Source organism: Echinococcus granulosus (assembly GCF_000524195.1).
Source record: "Echinococcus granulosus chromosome Unknown EG_S00004, whole genome shotgun sequence".
In the NCBI taxonomy this organism is placed as follows: domain Eukaryota; kingdom Metazoa; phylum Platyhelminthes; class Cestoda; order Cyclophyllidea; family Taeniidae; genus Echinococcus; species Echinococcus granulosus.
In genome coordinates this window covers 1,235,199-1,262,532 of record NW_020170384.1, presented here as the reverse complement: position 1 = coordinate 1,262,532, position 27,334 = coordinate 1,235,199, and the positions used below count along the sequence as shown (strand labels likewise).

General features: G+C 44.4%; 2 protein-coding genes across 2 annotated transcripts; one reads left to right on the top strand and one right to left on the bottom strand. All coding sequences in view use genetic code 11, as the record gives it.

Moving 5' to 3' along the window:
- Positions 1 to 1,902: 1,902 nt before the first annotated feature.
- Positions 1,903 to 12,839, bottom strand: EGR_01127 (Protein ECT2; the record flags this gene model as incomplete). Its single annotated transcript, XM_024490376.1, has 15 exons — positions 1,903 to 2,487; positions 3,280 to 3,589; positions 3,983 to 4,476; positions 5,262 to 5,679; positions 6,747 to 7,509; positions 8,818 to 9,013; positions 9,086 to 9,246; positions 9,471 to 9,654; positions 10,421 to 10,618; positions 11,135 to 11,295; positions 11,380 to 11,679; positions 11,750 to 12,134; positions 12,212 to 12,403; positions 12,442 to 12,663; positions 12,735 to 12,839. The coding sequence occupies 15 exons, from the start codon at positions 12,837 to 12,839 to the stop codon at positions 1,903 to 1,905; spliced, it is 4,674 nt and encodes a 1,557-aa protein (XP_024355195.1).
- Positions 12,840 to 17,074: 4,235 nt separating this feature from the next.
- Positions 17,075 to 26,548, top strand: EGR_01126 (Junctophilin-3; the record flags this gene model as incomplete). Its single annotated transcript, XM_024490375.1, has 8 exons — positions 17,075 to 17,462; positions 21,327 to 22,251; positions 22,861 to 22,979; positions 23,128 to 23,393; positions 24,022 to 24,195; positions 24,797 to 25,359; positions 25,539 to 25,902; positions 26,300 to 26,548. 8 exons carry the CDS (start codon positions 17,075 to 17,077, stop codon positions 26,546 to 26,548), a joined length of 3,048 nt encoding a protein of 1,015 aa, XP_024355194.1.
- Between the last annotated feature and the right edge of the window lie 786 nt (positions 26,549 to 27,334).

Here is a 27,334-nt window from a genome sequence, read left to right as displayed (position 1 = left end):
AAATTCATGAGATTTTTATGGCAAAAACCGAAGAACTTTAGGAATCACTAAGCAACACTACACAGCATAAGCACCTTTCATTAGTCAAATGCGAAACTTTTGTAGAACCCATTTCGTCACTTGGGGCAAACAGGCTAGTTCTAACCACCTCCATTTCCATCTCAATTCCATTTTCTAACTGCTTATTCCTCCTCGCACGCCATCATCAGGTAGTGATACCAAGGAAAGATGATGGTGATCGCTCGGAGCATTATCCTCGGCGAAGTACAAAGGATGAGAAGCCAAGGCAGTATCGTCCTCACGTGAAGAAGAGTGTGTTTAATTATTCCTACGACTGTTTTGCGACCTGGTAGTACCTTGCCAAATTGTTTTAAAGCCCCAGTTCTATTTGTCTGCTCTGGATCTATAGTTCACCACACACACACACACACACACAGGTTTCTGAGAAGCTCAGAAGTGTGTGGGGCGATTAGTAAATGGGTGCTTTGCGAATAAGCAAACAAGCGCTAGTTTAACTAACGTTGCAATACAAAAGGCCTTTCTCGTCACAGATAAACCAGCAAGTAATCCTTTCTAAACAAAGGGATTTTATAACGTGATTCAAAGAAGTTAAGAACAAATCAATGCCCGTCACCTACCATCAATGCATTACACGAAAGTAAAATCCATTTGTTTAGCTTCCACCACAACTTTTACCTTCCAGTATATGTAGGTATAAACCAATCATCTTATTAATCACCTTAAGCATTACCAAAAGTTATAATTTCCGAGCGCACTCATCTCCTCTTAATGTCTGTAGTAAGGGGGTGGAGGGTCCAACTCATCGTAATGATCCTTGGCTGACTCATCGCCAGAACCACTAGTTGTTTACTCAAGTGACTCTTTTAATTCCTGCTACTGCAATTTGCATGATGTCCAGATTTGACGTGAAGCTTCTGCAACCACAACTTTGGAATGGAGCTCAGCTCAGCTCGCGAAGTTGACAAGCTCAAATAGCATCCATCAGGTTCGACCAACGTTTACCCTATGAAGCGTCCAAAATAACGCTAAGGTAGAAGAGAAGGCAAAAAAGTACCGCAGCGCTAGACTGGTGCGCATCTGCCTACGCCCAGTAATGCATGCACACAAGGAAGCGCATTTACTTTACAAGTACCTTCAACTCACAGCAAGCCAATGCAGTGAGCCATACCGAAAACTGTACAAACTTCTTGACGGGCTTTTTTGTTGACTGTACACTTTTACGTAGATTTAGTACCCAATTCCCCTACGTGGGATGAACTGTTAATATTCACAAGCATAAACTAAAGAATGAAACCATAAATCAGAAGAGACTAACATGCAAAGTCCATCATCATTGCTAGAACCTGTTAAAACTACCAAACTTCATAGAAAAAGTTCCTAATTTCACGCCTGTATTAATGCCAACTCTTACCCGACTCTTGACGCTCAGAGGCCTCGATATTGCTACACTCGCGTCGGCCTCAATGATTTTCTGAGAGGACCGTTAAACCCGAAGAATCTGGCCATCAGTCATGGGTTAAATTCCTTCTGCAGCGACTTAGGCGATCAACCGAACCCTTTTTGCTCCCCATATGCCCCTAAAAGCCTTAAATTCAAGTAGAACAATACACGAATGGATATTACTGGCTGTAAAACGCATGAGAACAAATCCTTCGGAGTGAGACCAATTACTCAATTACAGTGGCAGAATTGGTTGGTTAATTTTAAAAAAAAAAACAAATTAAAATACAGGCTTTTTATTAATTCATAATGTGGAAAAAATAGGCATACATGTTTAAATTCCTTCAAACTGCTGTCAATAAGCAGAACGATATGATGGAAATTGAGTATGAGTGGGTCCAGTTTTAACTCGAGGGATGGGATTTACATGCAGATTTTCGTTCATTTAAAAAAGAAGGCCCTTTGGAAGAAGCTCTCTCGCCTGCTCGAGGAACCCGCGTTTGAGGAGCTCTGTCCACTACTACTCTCCTCAATCGTCACAGCCGACTCTCTTTCCTGCTCCTCTTCTTTCACCACCATCTCGCTCCTGGTTCGATGGAAGATGGCACTGCCGCACGGTCTTCGGAATTTACTTTTTTTGCCTACTTTCAGTTTCTTGAAGTATGAGGAAGAGGAGGCTAGGAGAGATGGTGAAGGGTGAACGATCATGCTACAGGTGTCCAGGGAAGAGTCAGCTGGACGACGACGCATAACCACTTCCACATCGGCAGCATCTTCGCCGCGACCCTCGCCGAGAGTAATAAGGCTACTCCAGCTGGTTATACTTTCTGGAGAGGGATTGCGCTGAGTTATCTTTGATTTTCCCACGAGTTGTGTTGCTGCCGCAATTGACTTTCGAAGCGGAGGGGCGGTGGGGACGCGGAAGGGAGAGGTGAAGAGGTTCTTTATGGAGGTGGAACTGCTGGTTGCCGGGACCCGTGAAATTGGGCGATTCACACGAAGCGAGAGGTTGCACTCAGAGGCAGACTAAAATAGAGGATGTTAGCGCCTACACCAACCCATTTCATCAGTAAACGAGTGCATCCAAGACTAGGTATAAATAAAACTCATGGCATTCGTCAAATAAGTGTGTGCACTTCTCCAGGATTTACAACCCATTTGCGATGAGCATGGATTGAACGAACTCAGGGAAGATGCCAGTCAGACACGTTTTTATATTGCTCTGGCTAAGCGGTAAATAAACAGAAGTGAAGCATCTGTCAATAATACTCACTGCTAGTAAAACCACCAATTTTATATCAGCTATATCACACTTGAAATTGTCTAATTCAATGATATCGAATTTTACAAGGTAATGGTATCTGAGACATGATCTATGAAAATCAATGATAGTCCTAAAATTTCCGGAATCCGGGATAAAGTACAGACGAAAGCATCTGCTTGATAGGAAGAAAACTTAGTTTGTACCTAGGATACATAATACACTTACGAACGATGAGGTAGAAGACTAAGTAGAGATTTACCATAGGCGAAACGTGTGCTGTTACCGTGGTTAGGTGAACAGGGGGTACGAAAAAAACTAAAGGTCTCTAATCCCAAATTAGGCTATCAAATTCATCAGATTTGCATTGCTCTAATATAGACTATTTAAACCAGCCATTCCAAGTGAGCGCAGGAACCGCATATAAAAATCAGTGTTTGCCTAGGACAGGAATGCATTTAAATGACCTGAAAGACATCCTTTTTGTGTACAGGAAAAATGAATCAGTGCTCTAAATTACCACTCAAATCATGTGGCAGAGAATGTTACCAACATACCTTATCGAGACTTGCAGTACCGGGAGTACGTAGATCAACGGATCGAAAGCGCGGCGGCGGTTGATGACGCATCAACCAGCTGGCTTTGCCTCCTCCTGACACATCCTTTACCACCACATCCTCCTCGTTGCACTCATCCTCGTCCGCCGTTGCCAATGGAGCCACTCGCGACAAAGAACCTGAATTAGGAGCCGTGTGCTGCTGGTTGCGTTGACACTGCTGCCGCTGATGCTGGTGTTTCCGCTCCGGCAGCTTCGATCGGCGAATGCCCGCCAGGAAGGAGTGATAGATACTCTTTCGAGTCGCATTCCTGACAAGAGAAAAATTAGTTCGTTTACCAATAAAAATATATGTTTAGAAGCTCGACGCCGATTTAAAGCGTCAAGTAAAGTGCTAGAGCAAGGTCCAATTTAAGGAATACTTTTAAAAGGTAAGAATTAAGGTTGCAGAGTACTAGCATTAGCGCTAGTAACTTAACACGTACACTACCAAAGTTGCAAATATGACATCCGGTTAGATCAAATTGTGTCGTAAGTAAATTGGTGTTTAAAACAGCAAAACAGATAGACGTAGGTTTTCGTAATTTGAGGACCAATACACCTCTTATTTTTCAAGCTACAGGCGACCTTGGGATTTATGTGACGCAAAGCACATTTGGTAAGATGGCGGTGATAGCAATAAGCCAGTAGAAATGTCGACTCACATGAGTCCACCGAAGGACTGTCTAGCATGACTACCGTCACGCGCAGAGCAAGAGCAGTTTGATCGGAGGGAGGTAGTGGAGGAGGTGGCAGCAGTAAGGTCCTTCTTAGTCTTCTTGTTCGTGACAGTGGAGGGGACGGGGGGTGGGAAGAAGCCGGGCCAAGGACCCGAAGACGAGGAGGAGTCTACAGAGACGACATCGTCTTCCTCGTTGCCACCGTCACAGAGGTTTTTTCTTCCACCCGATGTTCCTTCCTCTCCCTCCTCATCAGATATCAGCTCTAGCCAGAGGTTCTTTTGTTCCGCCTTTGAAGCGGAGACAGTAACAGAATTAGCTACTACTGCAGTATTGGCAACTGTAGGAGTGATGGAGGCGTCTTGTGAGACGTAGCTTTCATTCAGCAGCTGTGACTCGGCTTCCATCGTCTCATCAAATTTGTTCACTACCCTAGTGGGGGACTTCATTGGAGTTGCTTTGGTCGTGTGAAGAAGCAGCTGAAACGATTGGAATGAATAACCCATCTTAGTAATAAATCAAAAGAGAACTTAAAAGGTTTGTAAAGCAGAATCAATAAACTTCTACAATGTGTGTCGATTCTGCACCAAAATTAAATGTTAGAATAAGGTACTAGATGGTAGAATTCCTGAACAATGCTATCGTAAGTCGGGCTCCACTCCTCAAAAATAGGCTCTTCATTTATAGATAAACCGAATTCGCATGACAGCTGTCCATTGTTCCACGGCGATACAAAATCTGGTTCCACATTATACCAGAGAAAACTTGTTTTTATTATATTAAACAAGCCCTTTCAGCATCTCGCTGACATGGAGCTTGACTCTTCCAGTTAATTTTCGATTTCTGCCCCATGATTTCTAGATGGGATAGTAGTAACAAATGCATTGAAACAAAATTTGAATGAAACTCATAGAAGCTGATAGATGCTTATCATTTCACCGAGTAGCTTTATGGAGACAAATTTTCCTATGAAGAACAACTGAACCTGGTAGGTAAGATCCGGCACTGCAGTTTGCAATCAATACGCAATAAATGAATCTGTTGGCAATTCCAAAATGCACAACTACCTCTGAAATGTGAAGTATTCTCGGCGCGATAGAAAATATAGACCTTTCTTCCTATTCTGGTAAGTAACACAGAAGAGTAACCACAAAAAACTTCAACACCTGAATTATCATAGACTAAAGACATAACCAAGCGGTGCCGGGCAAAATTGTCAAAACACTACAAAATCCAGAACCTTTGCCCTCGAATTACCCATTACCTCAGACACCTCGCTTTCACATTTGGGTGATGCCAATACAAGAGGAAGGGAGTGAAAGTAGGGATAAAGGCAAGTCCAGGAACCCACTCCAGTAAATATGGATCCGAGGACAGAGGGACGCGAGGGTGTGGCAAACCCCGAGGAAACGTTGTTATAATGGTGGCGATTCTCCTTTTCGGCAGTAGCGGCGGCAGTGGAAAGAAGTGAGATGCTGGAAGAGAGAGCCATGCTCGAAGCGCTCTCAAGAGCTCCTAGTGGAGGTCCAGAAACATGAGAGGGGACACGTCTCCCACCCTGCCGTGTGGCGCTGTTGCACTCGTAGTGGTAAGACATCGTCGAGGGTCCGTTCGCGTTCCGTGTGTTTGCTGGACGTCGTGGCGTCTTCATTGAAATTGCACGACCCAAGTGACGCGAAAATCTACACGGATACGCAGTAAAGCGGAATTGTCGGGAGGCCGGATAGAAAAGCTCAATGCTAATGCATTATGATTCCCGATATAGTTAAATTTGGTAGTGACCACCTCCGACAGACGTTGCCCTCGACCATTGGTATATTCTGACCCATTACAAGTGTGTGCATCTACTAAACCCACGAGGAACCAATTTCGAGCATTCAAAACCAACGCGCGTCATTGCAAAGCAGCTTAGTTGGAATTTCCAAAATAACCATTGGTGATAGTGAATTCTGCTACCAAATATGGTCCTCGGAATCCAAATATCTATCACTTATGAATAGACTATATGCGAATGTTTTGAGAGACAAACTGCTAGGTGAACGTGATACATAAGTGACGTAAATAAACATACGAAAGATTTCCGAGAAATTAACGCAAATTAAGTGTGTCACAGCGTTAATGAAGACTTTAACAATAAAAAACGAATCAAGATATAAATTTCCATGTCTTGAGGATGTTTACGGGGAAATAAATGTTTTATTTTTGAAAATCTCAATTTTTGTGAATGAGTATTAGCATGAATCACGAGACTTCTCATTTGAGAAACCAAATGAAACACGCTAATAATGTCAATTTAAAATAACCACGTGCTTACGAACGCACATTCACAAATGCAAAACCACCACGTGAATGTACTTGTAACGCGGAAAAAAGGCAAAATGAAAGGCACGCAGGAAACAAGCAACGAAGGAACAAGTATTCTAACAGCTTAGGTAAGAAAGACATTCAGTAATTCACTAGCGAAACTCAGCAAATACTGTGCGATTAATTACACCAAAAAGTCGACATTTAAGTGATTTTTCCCATTCGTAAGGAGAGTAGAGCAGAAACACCATGGACTAGTAAACTAGTGTCTCGGAGAAGTGAAAACTTGACAAATATTGTACAACCAAGAGGAATGTTGGCCTTTCACTTTGCGTAGAGCAGAAAATCAAACAACCAAGTTAGATGTCCCGCTGGTTACTAATTACATAAGGATGGCAAAGCCTTTCAAAAAAAAGCCATAAAATAATGAGAAGCGCAGACTTACTTCTTCGATTTGAAGGACCCATTCCCAACACTACTAAAGACTGTGTCGAGATCGAACGCCAGCACCACCTCAGGCTGCATTTCGACAAGAAGATCCTCAGGACTGCTAGCCACAAAAGACACTTGCATTATGTTGCGGCAGAGGCGTCGGAGGAAGCTCGTTTTCGCTTCGTGCACGCAATGCTGCAATTTTGCCACGGCACTGCCCTCCTCAATGCCTCCCTCTTCGTCCACTTCTTCCACCTGCACCTCCGCAATGCTACTAATCCCCTCCGTCTCCTTTGTTCCCTCCGCGTTATCACCGGCTGCAACTTCACTTCTGACATCCTTAAAGGAGGAGGGCCTTCTCCCGGCAGTCACCGCTGCCACTGCAGACTCCACCGCCTCCGGACACTTGCCCGAAGCGATGGCGGCTGTGGCTGTGAAACTGGCCGCCAAGCAGAAGGTAAACATCTGGTCATGCTCTTCCGAGGCACCTCGCACGATCAGAGAAAAGGCGGCACGCTCCGGGGACATAGTGTTCAGATCCAGTACCCGTTTGATGTCCTGGAGCTTAAGAAGCAGTAGATGGGCGAATTTGTGACGCTTCTTGCCGTCTGGTCCTCGGCCGAATTTGGTAACTCCGGAGGCCCCGGAGCCAGCGCGGGAAATTGAAGTACTGCGCCTGCTACCGCCGATCGAAGAGTTGCCAGCTACAGAGGCATCCTCACCACCGCCCACTGCCTCATCATAGATGCCGGTTGCAAGAGAACTGTGCGAGCCGCCTACAGATTACAGGTTAGTTTAGTTGGATACTGGAGATTATGGAGTCCTACGAATGGAAGAATGTGGACTCAGGCAATCTCACTCCAACTCGTGATGATTGACGGATTCAATTCCCATCAGAAAAACATTGTCCAGTCGTATCCACGGCATGTGTAAGTGAAATTTTCCACTAACGCTCCAGCCTTTAGTTCTGGATCTGTTTTCATACACGTTTTTACGCATGGAAGCCAAACGCAAACACGACTTTTGAACAGTGGACAATTTCACAGCACTACTAACAATGAGTGAGTCCCGTTTCTAGTGCCTTACCCTGGAGTCGTGAAAGAAAGTTACATTAATAATAGCATTAAAGAAGGGCATAAGAACATTGAAACTAATGTGTCGCATACTCAGGAGGGCATCGAAAAGGACGAATCACTCATTATGATAGTACGTAAAACGAAAAAGTAAAAAAAGAGTAGGTTTGCCGGCACCTCACGGTATTTAAAATTCACACTTAAAAAGGAAATAATCAAAAATACAACCGAAACTGCAACCGATTTTTACATGGCCTCGAGTGAAATGCTAATCTATTTTACCAAGAGACATCTAAAAAAGCATAGCGGGGTATTTAAAAAACCGCGTAGTGGCACAAATAAGACGATTCCGTGTCTCCTGCACCAGAATTTGGATTGCCCTATTAGAGATTCAAGGCACCTCTATATCAGAAGAAAACAAAACGTGCATGTGAAACCTCAAATCTATGCATATGTAAGAATATCAATGGAATAGGCACCGCGTCGAAAGCACCGTTACAATAAGAGCTATGCGTGCGTAAAACATCAATGTAGCAGACCGATCGAGATAAGTCTCACAAACGATGGACTAGACAGAATACGAAAAAAAAAACAATAATCAAGTGAGGCATGAGTGGGCTGTGTAAGGGGTTCTATCGAGTAGACCTTAAAGGAATGGGCAGTGGACATACCGATGAAACCGTAGAAACAGCCAAGTTTCATCATGCGCATGACTACTTTGGTGAATAAATTGAATCCACATGAACCACTTACATTTCCAAATAGTTTGCAACACCTGACCGTAGGATATTCTAAAATCAGTATGCATTTAACACCCATATCACCCAAACTGATTTCTTACGAATCAGCACAGCTCCTTGACTGATCACTCCGCAAATAGAAGTTTAGGATTATAAGGAAGATCCATCTTTCCTATTTTCTTCATGTCAGCACTAATATATTCGACAACCTTATTGCCATATGAAAAACGAAAGTTGTATTAGGGCATCTGACATTCAAAGAATAACTCACTCTCAACAGCCTCCAAAGCTGCTTGAATGGCATGATTATCACCCGTGTTTCGTTTCTTCGGACGCGCAATCTCCAGGCAGTCAGTGAGAAGGAAGAGAATTACAGGTTCACAGGTGGGTGCGCCACTGGCATTAATGTCCAGCTGGAAGACATTCAGTTGGCGGACCAAGCTGCGTGACGAAGATAGCATCTCGGGCTAAGGGATGAAAACAGAAATTAGTCCTTTAGTAATTTTACTAATAATCTGTAAGTAGCAAGTGCCGCTTACAGGAGCGCCACTGATGTCATGATAAAGATTCAGCAACGAGATGTGTTCTTCGTTCTTCTTCAGACGCATATTTATGTGCTCCAAGATACCAGAGAGCTTCGAAGCGAAGGCAGACATATCGTCGTAATCAGGATGTGATGTGGGAGTGAATTTGATTATGCCTAGAAGTTAGGCCACAAAAATCATCATGTACGAAACCCAACAGCAAGTTGTTTTACAGGATTCGACCTTAAGAATAATTTTCACAAGACCCTATTGGTAGCACACGATTCCGAGAGAATAAAGGAGAGGTCACCAAATAGCTTACCTTTTTAGGTGAAATGAAAGTAAAGTGCAATGATTTTGCCAGTAAATGACCGCTAGACCAACAAGTAGACAAACATACCCTGGATGAGGAGCAACATGGAGGGGAGACGTTGAACAGGACGCACAAGGAGATCAGAGAGACTCTGACGTCCGGACTCCTTACGTCTCTCCACCTGACGCATGAAAGCCAAGAATCTCGGATACTCGCGTCCCAACTGCTGTAGGTGTGGCGCACTGTAGAACTGCATATAGTGACTGTATACCTGTGGCAGGAAAAGGAGATTTTTTGCAATCTCCCATCAATCATAGATTACGCACATCAATCAAGCACAACCAGAGATCAAATAAGAGTAAGGCTATGTCGTAAGACAAGTTTTCCACATCCGACGGATTGTCAACGATTGTGTAGCTGACATGGACACATCTAGATACAAACATGTAACCTCGCTGAGGTTGTAAACGCCCCCAGCAATGGCCAGATTTTTAAACAGCAGAAAGTGAATCTTTTAAAATGCACGTTTACAAAACAAAAATAATAATCATTTTGGGCTTAATTGCCCAGCCAAAAAGGTCCTTTATCAAAATCTCGAAACGATTAAACTAAAATAGAGAATCCCACATGAAGCCAAAGTTTCGTGTTTTGGTAAAGAAAATTACACTTTCCAAATAGGAGACGCCCGATCTGACTGACTAACCGAACCGATAGGTTGCAACGCTAACACCCACACAAAACGCTGAGGCTCAACTAATGTTGTGGAAAAGACTAGGAGAAACAAAGTAGAAGCTAAACCAATTACATAGGTTTAGGGCTAAAGAATCAAGAGCTAAAAAAACAACCTGAAATGGAGAATTGGTAATGATTTAAAGGGCCAACTTTTAGCATAGAGATAGTGACTTATCTTTACGTATCAACGAATGGCCCAAAAGGGTCGGTAAAACTACAAATTCTAATCATCAAATGTTGCTGAATATGAGTGTCACAGGCAGACTCAATAAATGATAAAAGTTACGGTAAAGGAAATAATCTACTTTTTCCATTTCATCAATATACGGTAGGACGATTTCTCCCAGTTGACTGGTTTCCATATTCCAAGTGCCCTCAAGTTCGGCGAGTCGCGATTGAAGGCGTTTGTGGAGTTGATATATGGGTGTCAGCTTTCCAAAGACAATGTCCGCCTCCGCCCTGGGTAGAATCGGTCCACCTACCTGGTCCTCAGCAAGCACTTCCTAGAGACGGGCAAGTGAATGAACGAAAGTAGCCATGAGATAGTAGAAGCACTTCTAGCGTCGCAAGTGTGCGTTTGTAATATTTTGGGAAAAACAAACTCAAAAAAGTTACAAAAATCACTTAAACATCTTCTAGTCAAGGGTAACGATATCATTACACTCATTAGAGATGAGGAATGTTGGGTAAAAAAACCTCCGAAGATATTTTAGCTATACTGGAATGTTTGCTGGCGTGTCGAGTAGAAGCCAAAGAGGCAGTTGCTCTATTTCGGTAACAGTGACTACGATATGGCTGTTGCTTGTCCATTGTAAACTAACATGAGGAGCTACATGAAATTAATGTAATGAAGAAATCAACCGTTATTTTCCAAGGCACAACCTAACTTCAGTCGAGTCTTACCTGTAAAGGTACACCCGTTTTTAGCATTGTGTCTACAAACATCGATACGCGGACAAGATATGTTCAAGAACGAGCAAAGGAGAAAAGAATAAAAGAGGAATTTCTAATGTACTCACTGAAAATGCGGTCTGTGTTAGGTACTCCAGAATGTTCAGATAATTGCGCTCAGTAAGAAGAAATTCAAAGACTCGGTGTTGCCTATCCTTGAGACGTGATTGCAAAGGCGTCCTCTTATCAGCTGCATTTGGTGATGCCCGATAGCGATGCGGGGAGTGCTCTGAGAAAATTTTAAAAATGCATTGCTAGCTGCGTAAAACCGGAAACTACACCAGTAACACTAAAAAATGAAGCTCCAACGCACCAAATGATGTTTTAATTGCCTCCAGCGGGGTGCGCGAGTTTGGAGATTTCGATTTCTCCTCGATATCCTCATTTGACTGCAGTTTCCCATGCAGCTCCATTGATAGGGTGGAGCAGTTATGAGTCGAGGAGGAGGGTGGAGAAGGGGTTTCCGGGAGAATGAATGAATTCGCACCTCGTGAGTGGCGGCAATTTGAGGATAAAATGAGCAGTGGATCAGCCAGTTGAGCTATCACCTCCTCCCTACTAATATGATGATCCGCATTTTCGTCATTCCTTTGCAGCATAGACTGCTCAATGTCTGCGTAAGAATATTATGCTGACAGAAATGACAAACGAGGCGATAATAATGACATCAGACTTTTACCCACTTGTGGGAGAAATGCAGCTTTGAAAAGCCAATTCGCATTCACTTGCGTCTTGATGAGGGCTCCTATTCTCCTTTCCTAACGTTTCAGTTGAAGGACGATGAGCAACTTGAGGTGAAAAGGGATCAACGGAGGCACGCTGAGAAGATAAGAATGAAGCGTATGGGGAGTCCGTAGCTCGAGCATTGTGAATATAGAGAAAATCCTGTGGATGACAAATATAAGTGGACTGTAGCGACTTCCAGAACCAGTCCAATCGGAGCACAGGAACGCGAAACGCGACCTCAGTAAGTCTGGCGTGCAAATCGAGTTCGGTCAAACAAGAACTGGGACTGGGGGATGACACCTTGGTGGTTGTATTTGGACCGACAAGCAGAGCACTCATATCCTAATAAACAAAAATGGGATAGGAACTAGATATGCCACAAGTTTAATGACGTGTGAATGAAGACACGATTGACCCACAACAATATCGCTTCTCTTATGCCAGTCATCAGCAACGACAACATGTGTGAGTCTTTCATCAGAAAGATCTTTTGCGAGGGTACCATCGTGTTCCTTAGCGATGGCCTCAAGTTCAGCCAGGGTTTCGCTGTTCTGCGAAAAGCCGATGAAGAAGAGACAACACTCCTGGAACACTTTTCCGCGGTGTTGATTCTAAACCATCGTTAAAAAAATACAAGAGGAGAACGAACAACAAAATCCGGGTCGCAAGCGTTGACTTCAGGATTTGAATGTCTTAAATTCCACGCGTCTTCAACCCAGGAAACCTTCATTGTAGCGACATTGACAGATGTCAAAGCAGCTTTCCTAACCTTCTCACCAGCACAACGAAATGCAACTAGGTGTGTCACATTTTGGTCTAGTTTTCTTCGCATGCTACCACCCATCCAGTTTACTAGTGATGCGATTTGGTTCTAAAAAGATATGAGCATAATGCATTGGCAGTGCATCACAAAAACGGTGAGGACGAAGCTGTTGACCTTACCACTACAGCAGGATCACGGAAACCTGTGATTGCGACGACAGCACCAATCATCGCGAAAGAAAAGACGGGTCGCAGCTTGACCCAACGTCTATTGTAAAATCTCATGGCAAATAGACTTGGGAGTCCATAAAACCGGGAATTCGGATTAGTTGAACAAAGAGACCTCATTTCTGACGGGCTTAAAAAATCAGACAGTAAAATTGCCTCCGGAAGAACTGATGTACACTGAGAGCTTGAAATTTGCCTTTCTTTCAAGGCTTCAATATCTGGTATGTACAGTATGTTCAAGGAAGGGCCAACATCCTAACGGAATTAAACGAAGTATTGCTTTACCTCAATTAGTTTTAGAAATAAGGCATTCGAAAACACATCATTGCCTACAACGGTAAGTCGAGAAAACCCCTCCCAAAATGACATAACACTCGAGGCCCACGAAACAAATAAAACTGGGAGCACCGCCAACAAAGGCTTTTAGTCACTCCGATTGCTTAGAACAAGATGTTGTAAAAAAACGTTGTTTGCTAATGCCATCAAGTTATTCAATAATCAAACCTTATATTGACGCCATTAAAGTACTTAAATGTTACAATACTATCAAAACTAATTTTCCTGAATGAAATGTGTTGTCTAAGTCTATAGGAGGGAATTCAATTTTTAAACAGCTTTAAGCAACTTAGTTAGATAGCAAATCTTTGGCTTTTTTAGGCGAGGTCTTTATTTTTTTCAAAAGAACATTTACTATTTATCAGTCTAATCAGAGTTTACTAATTTTATTTTGCCTAACATATCTTATATCTAATTAGTAAGCCAACGGTCGTAACTGGTAAGCGGTCAAACCGTTTAATAATGATAGGGTCCTCGATGTTTTCCTATAGTGATTTAGCCACATCCCTAAAATCATCATTATCAATCATCACCCATGATCATCCCTAAATGCAGCGTCATTAGCATTTGAGACCTCCTAGTGATCCGTAAGGAGCACTACAATTACTGGAATGAATGAGCTTGGAGAGAACCTGATGTAGGCTTGTGGAAAAGTTGGTGGGCCGTCAAAAAAACACGACGTGATCTGCCCGCTACGAAGCAGAGGAGGGAAAACAAAGAGCCCGCTCGCTCAAGTGCCCTATTAAAACGAATCTCGTTCATTCGCAGATCTGGGCTTGATTATGCTGGGATTCAACTCACTTACTTCACTGGAGTTAAAACAACCATCACCACCTTTAAAACCATTATTTTACTTTTAATGACAGTTTGGTAAGTTTTCCTTACCCAATGCCTTTGGTGATTTGCTTTTAGCCAAGTTCACGTGGAAAACCTTCTAAACTAGTATAGGCATCTGCTAGGTCTGAGCTCAGTTTCCATTCCCCCATCTTATTTTAGTAAAGTGGCTAGGGACCACAGAAATCTGCAAAGTTGTGTGAAGTCATACCATATTTCCCACAACATGTTTCCCATTTTAGAGCAAACAAGCAACTAAATGCACCTCAAAAAGGCGTGCGATAGTCATTATTGAAACGTCATTTTTCCTTTTAAATCTTGTTTTATGCAAATGGAACGAGCTTTACTGGTACATTCTGATTTGCTCCTCACAAATACGTATCGAGAATACGAATGACATGCCAGAAATCGTGTATGAGATCAGTTATTTGGACTGAGACACTGCCTTTTACAGATTCACCGTCAGGTAATGCTTCATTAAGGGGATCCTCTTTAGTGCATGTACTATCATGTTAACCACGTGCAGTTAGCAAGCGGCAAAGGAATTGAATTGCCCTAATTTTGTGCTGCTAATTGGATAAGCCATAGAAATTGGCTAGTTCTTGCAACCATTTTTTTTGAAATCATCCCATCTATGCTTCCATGTGTAAATAGACTTTGCTTGCCAAGAAGTTTCACAAGTTGTATCGTGTATCGTGTCGCCATGCCATCAAATTGTTTTGGTGTGCAACGTTGCAGAAACTGCTCGGTATCGCCTATTTTAACATGAGGTATTTGCTGCGCATCCAACTCCCCCATGTCAAACAGATAGGTGGAGTTGTCGAAGGTTCCACATGTACCAATGGTACCCTCCTCATCGTCAGGTAGCAGTGATTCGCCATTCGGAAGAGTTTCGATGCGCATGTTCTACTTCCTTCAGCATGCTCAAAGTTCATCCCTTTTAGCGAAAGAGGACTCGTTAATGCAGTGTGGACAAAATTTCGCGAAAAATATGATTTTATTAAAGTAATATTATGTCTTAATACACCATTAAGCAAGCTGTGTCTAGCCATACATGCATTTCCTTAGGCAAATTCATAATTCAATGGCTTTGTCCTTTACAGAAGTCGAGGATAATGAAAATCTTTGGGAGACAAGGGGCGAGTTGCGAAAACCATGTTTGTTTACTGACAAGTTGCTACCATTTCCCACGGATGAAGTTGTAGTCAGTTAATGATGGGAGCAACTAAGCTTACCAATAACCAGAGTTACGTTAATAGCCCTTTTATAGCAGTGCATACAATGCGGTATCAGGTTTTCACAATCGCATTGCCTGTGGAGTGGGCTGCAATTTTTGCAGGGGAATCGCTGCTTTCTTGTTACTTGAGAGGACGTACCTGCGAGGCAAAGCACCAACCGCCCTCCCCCCCCCCCCAAAGCACGTGTCCCCGTAGTAAATGGCATGAAAAATATGTGTATGCAGTAAATCACCGCGAAATGGCGTTCTGGACCCCAATTCAGCAACAGTGATTCGCCTCCAGGGAGCCTGGATCTCAACGATGCCCCTGTCGTCCATGGTGGCACCTAATTTCTTTCAAGTAAACTGCGTGGAAAGAGTGATTTTCTCATTCTGGAAGTTACAAGAAATTTAGTTTTTAACTAATCCTGACGGTACTTTTCGATGTATTTGCAACTAACTCAATCACCAGGATACCACAATCAGCCACAGTTTTGTGGTTTAGGTGCAGTAATGTGGAGGATTACTGTGTACACGCACACCATCCTTCCTTAAATTGAGCCTTCTGTACAAAAATGTTGCAAAAACTAGCATTTTGGCATAAAGGATAAAATTTTAAATTAGAACCTTAAATTTTGCCAGCTTATTATTTCGTGCGTGTAAGGGAGTGGAGCTTTTCTCCTCACAATTATCCCAACTGCTTAATAAAGATGATTTTTACGCTTTTGCACATCACCTACTTGTAAAAATGGCATAGCATGGAAAAATTTTTGACCGAAAAGGGATCTTTGCCTCCATAAAATAAAAAACTTGACAGATTAACCACCAACATATTTTTTGAGCCCGCGACAGCGCTGAAATAGAGGCGTCGCCGAATGCATCGAGGAAGTTGAAACAGAATAATGAGAAGAACATAGCCTGAATCAACGCATGTTAGGTGACGTTTTGTTGTCTGCCAGGAGGATCTTCATAAATTTATGAAAACGAATATTTATAGACATGACGAGGCAGAGAAACTACGGTGGCTCTTGCTAGGCGTCTTCAGGATGTGACCCGTCGTTTTTTTAATAAAATAACCGAAATAAATTATCTTGGCTCTATTTTGAAATGTGCTCCCTGTTCTTGGACGGATTTTACGGTCCAAAAGGGAATGAGAGATCTTAAAGCATCTCGTAAACAAATCAAGATATTGACATTAGCAAGCACCGTAAGCCTCGGTTGAAATTTGGATTTTGTGGAAGGGTTTTACAGGTTCTCTAGATTGAATTTGGGAACTTAGAAAGTTTTGACGACGTGAATTAATATTGCACATGGTGGATTCAATCGCCGTTGGACATAGGAAGCTATTCCCACGCAACAAAACAGCCTAGCCCATCCCAGGTAGGAGCGCAAAGGTCCACCTAACTGTTTATCACTCGCATTCCTTCCAGAAGCGCATACGCACACACACACAAACACTCGGGATTCAAGCAAGGGTCGAATGGCGCCTGGTCTCTGTCCATGGGCTTGCAAATGTTGGCCAGCATGCACGCACCGGGCACACGAATATGCGCGCTTGTGATTGGCTGCTGCATCTCGACCGCGGCAGTGCAATCAATTTCCACGGCCTCTACACGTAATTGCAACAGCACACACATACACACCTTCCGCCTCGTACGCGATCCCACGTGTGCCAACTGCAGTTGCTGCGAGTGGCTTTCCTTCCACTTTCACTGCCTCAACTCACTCACGCACACATTTGGGTACTGCTCCCTATCGGCATTCGCGCCTCACATCCACAACCCCTTTCTGGCCAACTTTCTTCTCCCCTCCCTCCAACTCAGGCGAAGAAGGAGTATCACACAGACACATACGCTCCCACTGGGTCATTCCACTCATGGATCTTTTTCTCTAACCACCTTAATCAATGGCAACTGCAGAAGGAGGTCGATTCGACTTTGACGATGGTGGCAGCTATGTGGGTGAGTGGTGCGAGAACCGAGCCCACGGCTTCGGTATCGCTACGGGTCCGGATAATCAGGGAGAGTACTCTGGCGAGTGGAACATGGGTTTCGAATCGAGAGGCGTATATGTGTGGCCCTCGGGAAACCTCTACGCAGGAGGCTGGCTCAAGGGCAAGCGACACGGAGAGGGAGTGCAAATCAAGGGACGGTGGATTTACCGGGGTGCTTTCACCTCAGGATTCTATGGACGCTATGGAGTCAAGGAGTCTTTGACCACATGCGCGCGGTATGAAGGCAGTTGGCATTTGAACCAGTTCGACGGGTTCGGTGTGGAGACTAATTCGGATGGAAGTAAGTTGAATGTGCCAAATACAACACCCAGGTCTCTCTCTGGTGTTGTGGTAGTGTCCTGTCCATCAAATGTGAGATCTGGTTGATTAGGCGATATTTTGGATAGGTCACTTAGTGGATCATATACTGCAGTGCAAACAACTGACCGGAAATCTTACGTACAATCTAAACTCTTGTCCTGGTTTCATTTTAAATGCCAACTGATTTCCTTTGTCTTATTTAAGGAAATAATTATCACCCATGAATGGTGGTTAATGGCAAAAAATGTGTAGATATAAAGTCTTAGACGGCTAAAAGCGACCTTAGGGAATAATAATTTGACGATGAGTTCTAGGGAGAGATTCGGTTAAAGTTAAGTTGAAGATTTTAAGAGACTGTTGACAAGAAATGCGACTAGCATGTCATCGTCATTGGGTCTCGAGAGATTAACAATTATCAGAATAAACCTTGGAGTTCATCGCATTGCTCATTGATGAATCCGTTAGCAAAGTCTCCACAATTCAAATGATGCACTGCTTCCAGTTGGACGGCATCTGCTCTAGCAGAAGAATATGTCATTGTCTCCGTATTCAAATTTTACGTACCTGCGAACCTGCGTTTTAATGGAGCATCACAATCATTTCAATTTGTTGTAATGCTCAGCGGAAGTGGAAATGCGTTCAGGGATATTTTAGCGTTGCCAAAGAAGGAAAATGAAAAGGTAGATTAATTTATCCCTGAAGATACCAAAAGCCACACCAGTCTGTGTTAAGCTTCGTTACAAACGTTTGGAAGAGCTGTATGAATAGCAGTACTGGCGGCATGAAGCCCTACCTGATGCCATTGGCACGGATCCCAAATCACGGGAAATAGCAAAAACCTCTCCAGACGAGTGTACAATTAAAACGAGGTCATTTTCTTACGTAATCCTGAGTAAAAAGGTATTAACTTTTAGGAAACACATGTTAAAGTTAAATTTCTTCTCGAAATTAAAGCACCATAAGGAAGACTAAATGCTAAACGGTTCTCTATGTAACAAAAAATTCAATGAAAGGCTTCCTGACGTTCGTCTTACACTCCAAAATGTCATCCATTTACAGTGACCGTATTTACTAAAAAACCAGTGGACACTGGGCATGTGCGATTTATGTCATCCATCCTGTATCCAGCCCACCTTCCCTCTATCGACAGAAAACCTTTTCTTTAATCTACCAATCTAATCAAATACTAATGTGGAATTTAAAAGGCTAAAATGGTAAATTTGCATAGCTACGTGGATGAAAAAGCATACGGAACAGCGTAAGACGCTAATTAACCCCAGGGGATGGTCGTGAATTGAATCACCAAGCTGCCGAGTGGGCAGCTAGTAGGGATTAACTTGAAGAGTAAGGTTTTTACCTTAGAAGTGATTAACATCAAGTTAAGAGAAGGTACGATTGTGCATCCACACTTCGGAAAGCTGAACTTTAACCATCAAAAGATCAGCATAAATGTCAATCTTTTTTAAACTGTTTTGCGTTAGGATCATAACGGTAGGGCGAGGACTCAGTATTTACGTCACTGAGCGTATAACGGGAATTATTTTTGATTGTCTACTTAGTTTGCACATTTTCCACTAACAAGAGCTATCAGTAGTTCCAACTTTGACCTGAAACGACTGAATGGCTGGCGTCGCCACCTCCTTGCCATTGTAAGAGTGATGATGAAGTTGCTGGACGCGCGGGAGACAGGCAAAGGTTAATTTTTACGGCAACAGAAGTGGATGACAATTTGAAACATACTGAAATTTAATCGCTGTGATGGTTCGGAAACGACTTTAAGGATACTCTATCGTCCTACTGCCTAATCTACATAACAGCAGTTTAATTTGCCAAAACTATGAAAGCTTTAATTGCAGTGTTTTTTTTGAGTATCTACTCCGCTAATATTTATGCGAGGAACTGAGCAAAGCCCATCTCCCGAATATGTTAATCAAACCGATCTATGCAAAATTAACACCAAAATAAGCTTTTTCAACTACCCACCAAGAGGTCGTAATCTACTCCCCACCTACTTTCGCTTAAGCCGTCTATCACTACCAGTGCCCACCGTGTGTGTTCGCCGCTGGTGTTGGCTAGTCCAATTTCCCCACATTTATTAAAAGAATGTTGAAACAAAAGCGCAAACTTCCGCTATGCGACAACAAAGAGAGTACATGTCCCATTTTGCATATGGTACAGAGGCAAAGGTGGGAACCTCAGCCTATTACAAGCCTATACGGCTACTGCATAATTTCCTCCATTATTTCCATTTCCAACAGTGACGAGGATCAAATACCGATGGCTTTTGTTTATATTGAAGAAGTCCAAGTAGTACTGTTTACTTTTATCGAGAATTTTTGCTCTGCAAGACTTTCGAGCAATTTTTCCTCGCTAGATAAGTCCTCCTTATTCATTTGTTCGCATTTATACTTACTGGCAAATGAAGTTCCAATACAGAACCACTTTTCCCGAAATCGGAAAACGAGCCACGTGGATTACGGGTCACTTGCTCACGGACACAAGTTATAAGGAAAATCTTCATTTAAAATCTACATTAATGTCCAGCTTCATAATAGAATTCCTCAAAGAGCTCATGAATTTTCACATAGAAAATTATTATGGTGCTCGAAACTTTCGTTACAGGCGTCGGATATATGGAACGTCTCCATTCCCTTAACTGACCCCGGCCGCTATAAACATGACACATTTAAGTAAAGGGAAGTGAGGGAGCCTCGAAAGGACAAGATAAATGGAGATATTTGGTGCCATACTAGGAAAAAGCAACTTTGGACCGATGCTCCTCTGCGACCCTGTTGGCAAATGTGACAAATTTATGCTACTTAATTCTCAATGCTGTGGTGGTTTGTAGCCACTCGCATTCCTTGCTAAGGTGCGAAACCCTCGTCTAACCTAAAAAGCGTCAGTTTACGCAAACATCACTTTATATAAATGGATTGAAATTGGTAGTATAACAGGGACAGACATTTCACGTAAGACTTCTTTTGACATTTGCCATCTCTTAGAGCACTTTAGACATTTCCAACAGTTTGCTTTCAGGCCTAGATTGCTAATGGTGGAAATCGGATTGGGTCCGATTAAGTCTTTCAGTCATCACACTTTGCGTGTATCGTTTCAAAACTCGATCGTATTTTGGCTGCATTACCTTGAACGGTCTTAACGAAGTATCCGGCTGACCGTGACACCTTAGTGGCAGGAATCCGACTAAATCCACGAGGCGTGAGCCTAGCTCCCAGTTAGGGTGTGGGATATGCCTCGTAGGTGGTGGTGGATATTCGCAGTTGTGGCAAGATCAATTCGACCACAACCACGACCATGACCATTAGGTTGTGCACAGGATGCAGTGTGCCGTGTTGCCTGTGGGTAAGAAGAGGCTGCGCAGGGCGGTGCGCCTCCACGCGTGTCCAATTAGCACCTCTGTTGAAGCTGAAACGGCCAACGCAATTCACGCAATGCCGCACGCGCCGCGCGCACGCGCACACCTTATCGATCGGTTTGGGGTGTGGATGAGGGGTCCCTCTTTTGAACAGCCAAGTGTCTGCCTTATTTACTCAAATCGCTAATGGACATTTCTATTTCATGAGAATTTAGAAGAGTGAAAGCGTTTTGAAATCCACTGACCATCTCACGTACCCCATTTGCCGCCAGCAGTGCATCTCTGTGATGCCTCAATATTCTCACCTGCGTCCACACGTTGCACATCAGGTTAAAAGGGGAGGAAATGGTCCGGGGAGGAAAAAAAAGAGAAATAAGGTCATAATAAACCTACAAAGAATATGCCCTCAATGATAGAAAGGGTAGTAAACGTGCCTAAACACAATGACGTTACCTTATTTGTTATTTGTAGGTATTTACGCCGGCGCCTGGTCGAAAGGTATGCGTCAGGGTTTGGGTGTCCGCAAATCCGCACCCTGGGGGTTGGCAGCGGAGCATCACAGCACAGTGCGCGCCGCTCAATCCCAGAGTAGTCTGCCCTCCACCCACGACTCTGATCGTGGTGGCTGGCGGGGGCCCGGTAGCTCTGGTGGTTCTGCAGGCTCCGTTGACCATATCCACGGTGGAAGATTCGAAGCCTTCCGCTCGGGATTCGTGCTCAAAGCCACCTCGTACCCTGTGGGCACCACACCTCCTCCCTCTCGTTCTCAATCCGCCGCCCCCTTTCGCTCTTCTTCTAATGAGAGGCGCACCTCCCTCAAACGATTCCTCTTACGTAAATTACGGAAACCCAAATCTACCGGTGATTTGAGCAGTGTGGGTCCCCACACGATCAGTGGACCTGGCTCTGCTAGCTCCGGTCGATTCGGTGGATTGCATGGGCCGCGTGCCGGTGGTTCTCTGCGCTCAAACATCAGCGGAGTCACGGGGAATTCTGTGTTCGCGGAGCACCAGAGTCGGGCCGATATTACCGGAGTTGGTGCAACAGACAGCTTGGATGAACCACTGGGCCCGAATGTGACGGAGACCTACAGTGGTCAGTGGAATGAAGATCGACGATCTGGCTACGGTGTGGCCGAGAGGTCAGATGGCCTTCGCTACGAAGGGGAGTGGTTTAACAATAAGAAGGATGGCTACGGAGTCACCTATCATCCGGATGGAAGTCGGGAAGAGGGTCGCTACAAGGAGAACATTATTGTCCAGCCATTAATGAAAAGGACTAAGCTCTACCTCCTTAGGCATTCGAAACTAAAGGATAATGTAGAGGAGGCTGTGAGAAAAGCTCGGGAGTCGGCCAAAGAAGCTCAAGAAAAATCGTCTGAGACTGCTCACCAAAGGTTAGTTATTAACTAACTCCTCTAAAAAATGAATGCATGCAGACCTTTACTTTGGCTCTCCTTTCAGCTCACAATGAGCGTTTTCAACCACTACAAGCGATCGCTTTTCTTGAACAACGGAGTTTCTACTTTACACATTTGTGTGCATTTAAAGTTACTTTCTAACGGAAATTACACTTTTCTCCTTTGTCCAAGTTGACAGCCTGTAAGCTACTTTTGATGGCAGTGTGTATGTGGCTGCACAAACAAACGTATCAGGAATTTGCAGGCTAAATTCGCCCTTTAATTGGTATCTGGTCTAATCAGGTCAAAGGGAAGCCGGACTGCAGAGCCTAAAAATGCTGCACTTCTGACAAACTGTGTCCTCGTGCTGACCCCCTCTCTGCTTCCGGTGTTGGGTGGAATTTGTGTAGGGGACCTGGTTAATTCATGCCAATCGGATTTATGGCCTCCCGGTTTCTCCAGCTTCCAGCATACAGAAACACCAAGTGCCGATATTTGTGCTTAAGCTCACAAGTTAACCTACCGATAGGATACCTAAAAGTCACATTAATTTACCCGGGAATTTTATGGTCAGATCTAAATGCAATTACATTAACTTTTCTGCAGGGCTCAAACTGCTCGGAGTGTTGCCAAGACAGCCGAGACTAGAGCGGAGGAGGCGAAGAACATTTCGGATCAAGCTCGCGCTATCGCCACTGAATTTGCCTCCGACTTCATTCAAATGGGTTCGTCAGTTTAAAAAGCTACGAGGCTAACCACCACGAATTTAGGCCACATGAGCGAGATTTTAGCCACCACTTCGAGACCACTTTAACTCCATGAAGTGGAAGGTACAAGTACAGCTTAAAAACAATTTTTTATTATTTTGATAAGGGGTACAATGGGAGCGGAACAATCCCTTCGCCCACATGATCACTCGCAGTGGAACGCCCTCCACCACGGCACAGGTCGCCCCGAATGGGGTGACTATGAGGCTGGCGAACACCAACAACCTCTTCGTCAACAGCCTCGAGGTGAGTGGCGGCAACCGGCGCGGCAGTTTTCGATCCAGTTTCAAACGCAGCACCAGTGGCACTCTGAACGAGAGTAACCTTGACGGACCCAAACCCGCTGAAGAAATTAAGCCACAGGCGGCGCAGGTAAGCACAGGGAAAAAGTTGGTGCTAAGCTGAAGACTATCTCAAATCTACTAGGTAAACATTCACTGAATTTTAGCAATATCAGGGTCAAAACGGACTTTTAACATGACTTTGGCACCGTCATGGTAAACGACCTACTTTTTCCACTTTCTTTGCTACCGAATAGCTCACTCTTTGCTTGAAGGAGAACTTGCTGTCATCGCCCTCTTTCGGTGGCTGTATGAATGGTTTACTGATATGTAGAATCAATGCTGATCGTACCAGCAACTGCCTCAATGAGATCAAGGCTATCATTTGCCCCGTTCATCTCGCCATCAAATCATTCATCAAAGAGGCTAGACGTAATGTGGGAGGATTAAGCGTACCAATTGTATTCAGGTAAGGCTGTCCGTAACTAAGTCCGCACATCAAGCGTTCCAACACTCACGCGTCAATAGGCGCGTCATCGTTGCCTGAAAGAGGAAGTGTACATCAACAAACAAACGTAGGGTTTAACATTCTTCCACTTCTAGCCCTTCTCGTTATTTGCCAATTTCACTGATTTTGACAAGTATAGCGTTAGCTAGTGGAAACGATGTGGGTCATGTTCAAATAATGCAAATTACATTAATCCGTTCTTTTAACGAAGGTTCAAACAGCGACGGTGAATGCACGGTCACCAAAATTCGCGACAGTTCAAAACTTAGAGGAGACCAAGTTTGAGACTTTGGGTGGACCCGTTACACCAGCTGTCCCATCGCCAATAGCCAAGAAGCCTCCGGTCTTGCACACAGCACAGGTTGTTCTTTCCAACGATTCACAGGTGAGATTTAACTTAAAAATGCCGAAAACTAGTTAAATCATGTAAAATTAAATCCATTTTTGAATGATTTAAAGGAGTACCAGAAGGTGTCACTGACAGAATGACACTTCTGGCAAACCGTCTATCATACTTTGAACAGGAGAAAAGTACACATCTAGGAAGCATCAAACAACAGCAGCAAATAAAAGCCACAGAATAGTGAGTCGAAGAACACGATCTCCCGATATTCAGCAGGATAAGCATTAGGGGCATGCACTTCAAACCGGGACTTTTGGATACATAAGAGAGCCGGTCCAGGACCGGCTGTTTCACTTGTTCATAAGTAGTTGATTTGAATGAATCCGCTTATTTGATGACCATTCTAATTCTAGAGTAAAATTATGTGCTTTATTTTGACGTACGTAATGAGAGATTTCGGAATATGGGAAGCTGCCTTGGCGCCCAGGGTGCGCAAGCTTTTCCGAATAACAAACTTTGCGAACGAATTTGTTGTCCATTCCATGCAATGCACGGAAATATTTCTATTCTTTGAATCTAATCTATTTTGAATGCACAGTTTTCTATAATTGGAAGTGTCGCTTTGTCATCACTATGGTCCCAGGTGCACATGGCCATGATGGAGTTTGCAAACACCGCGTCTAAACCAGTAACAGAGCAGCGAGTGGCTCAGGGGAGGCCAATGGCACGAGCGGCGACCGCGGGTTTTACAGGACCACCGCCACTCTCAGCCTTCGATCTCATGAAGTCGGGCAAGATGCCGACAGCCCCAGAGGAGCGAAAGATGACACGGAGGCGCACGCTGCCCTCCATTCTCACCACACCGCCATCAACAGTGCCGACTCCGCAGGCAAGCAGTAAGACGATCACACTGCGACGGCAGGGGATTACAGCAGGAGGAGTTGGAGGTGGCGCAAGTCGACTTTCACCCTCTTCTGCTGCGGCGCTGGGAAATCCTGCGGGAGAGAAGCACTTTGCGATGCCCGGCCTCTCTTCTAACTTGGACGACGTGCACCACAGTTCGGAGAACCTCGTGGAGACGTACATTATTGAGGATGGTGTGAAAAAGCGGGTGCAGCCAACCAAGGCTTCCGAAGGGGGTGGATTGCTGACGAAGGGGAACACTCCTGGTGCTGCGGGGACGCTGCGACGAGGACATGGAGTTTCGTAAGTTTTATGTGCAATCAGAAAACATTCACTTATTTCAGGTGCTTTCATAACTTGGGGACCACCTGCACCTTAATTTACCTTTATAAGCTTTTCGTAAATGAGACATATCTCGGATAGTTTGCTTAGGGAGGGACCTAGGGTCTGAGTTAAATACTACTTTGTTATCTATCCTACAGACCTGACCGGCGTTTCAAAGGTGGTGATGAAGTCCGACGACTGGCGGGAGGTACGGGCATGCCACATCGACTGGAGACGGACTTCGACACAGGCGAATTGTTGCCCCTGCCGGATGCCTACAAGATTGAGTCGGTGGGAAATTTGCGTACTGGTGGGCTTGAGACGAGCATGCCCGACGTCTCCAAGGGTGTTGAAGGCATGCTACTGAGCAAGGGCGGGTCTGGTTCGCCTCGTCTCGGAATCGGTGGTCTCCTCACTCGCGATGAGGTCTGCCGTCTCGGTCAGCAGCGCCGCCACGAACTGCTGCTCGATCGGGAACGCAAAAAGCGTGGTGAAATCATTATTCGGCTGGCGGATATCAAGGTAATATGGTCATCTAGATTGGCCGCTACCCCTCCATGCTCGTCATTGCTCGGAGGAATCGCTTTTTCCGAGCACCACCGTAAATCAGTGCTGTTTCTTTCTTATAGGAGAATCTAAAATGCATGAGAGAAATTCTAGCAGTTTGTTAGCTCAAGTCCTGGCAAATAAAGGTCTCACTGACAAAATCACCTCAAAGAGGACAACTCAGAAGTTATTCATAAAACAAACTAAGTTAAACTAATCGGCTCTAAGAATAGCTGCAGATCGAAGAGTACAGTATAAATAGCGAAGGTGGACACAAGAGGGATCACCATGGGCTCCTTGATGAGAAGGGTTAATGATTTGACCGTGTACCACAGAAGCACTTGGTACTGATGTTGGAGTTTTGATCCTGCAGGATTGGTTATGGGCAAACATAGTGGTGGTGATGGTGCTGCTGCTGAACCTGTGCCTAGCCTTTCTCTTCATAAACCTTGTGAACAACGCCGGCAAGTTAGGTCCACCAACAGCGCAGGTGGCGGAACTCTCGCTGGAGGAGAAGCGTGCGGCCGCTAGCGCCGCTGCTGAAGCCGTGCAAAAGGCACTCCGTGCCGCCAATGCAGCCTCTCGCGCTGCTGCTTCGTCCGTGTCTCGGCCAAAGAGCTAACCACCCCGATTAACTTTGTCTCCCCTCCTGCCCCCACCTTTCGATCCCCTCCTTTGCTCTCTGCTCCTTCCGGCCTTCTTTCGATAGCATAGCGTGACATGACCATTTCACGGCTGCCGGCAGCTCGTGTCTCCGCACTCTTAGCACCACCATTTCTAACTGCAGTATCATCTTTCGCGCCAGTGTTTCACATCCCCGCCCATTCACACACAGAGCATTCTGACTATGGCTCGACCAATAAGCCTTCAACTTTCTCTCGGGTGATATGAAGGACGGTTGAGAAGACGCGAGACACGCCACTTTGCTCAACCCATCATTACTAGTGAATCCGAGTCTACCCTTTTACCACCTCATTCCCACTGTCCTTCCCACTTCATTGCGTTTGTGCACTTCGAGGCATTTAGCTTTCGTGTAGAAAAAAATTCCCTCCCTTCTCAGCCTCCACGTTATTGATGTCCCTTCCAATCCTCATTTGTGTTCTCCCATCCCTTGGAGTTTGTGTAAATGACATTCGATTGCGAAACGTTGGCTGAAGTAGAGGTGTTTTTAATGCGTGGGAAAGGTGTGTAGGTTCTAATTATACCACCACCCATATATATATATATATATATACACCTATTACTGAACCCCAGCGGATTGTCTTGACCTAGACCAACCCATTTGTGCCCCTTCTGCTGTTTATGAGCTGTTAGGTCTCCCTACTCTCTCTTTCTCTCTCTCCCCTTTCCTACCCCCCTACGGAACATGCTTCACCCACCTATACATCAAATAAGCAAAACGCCTAAA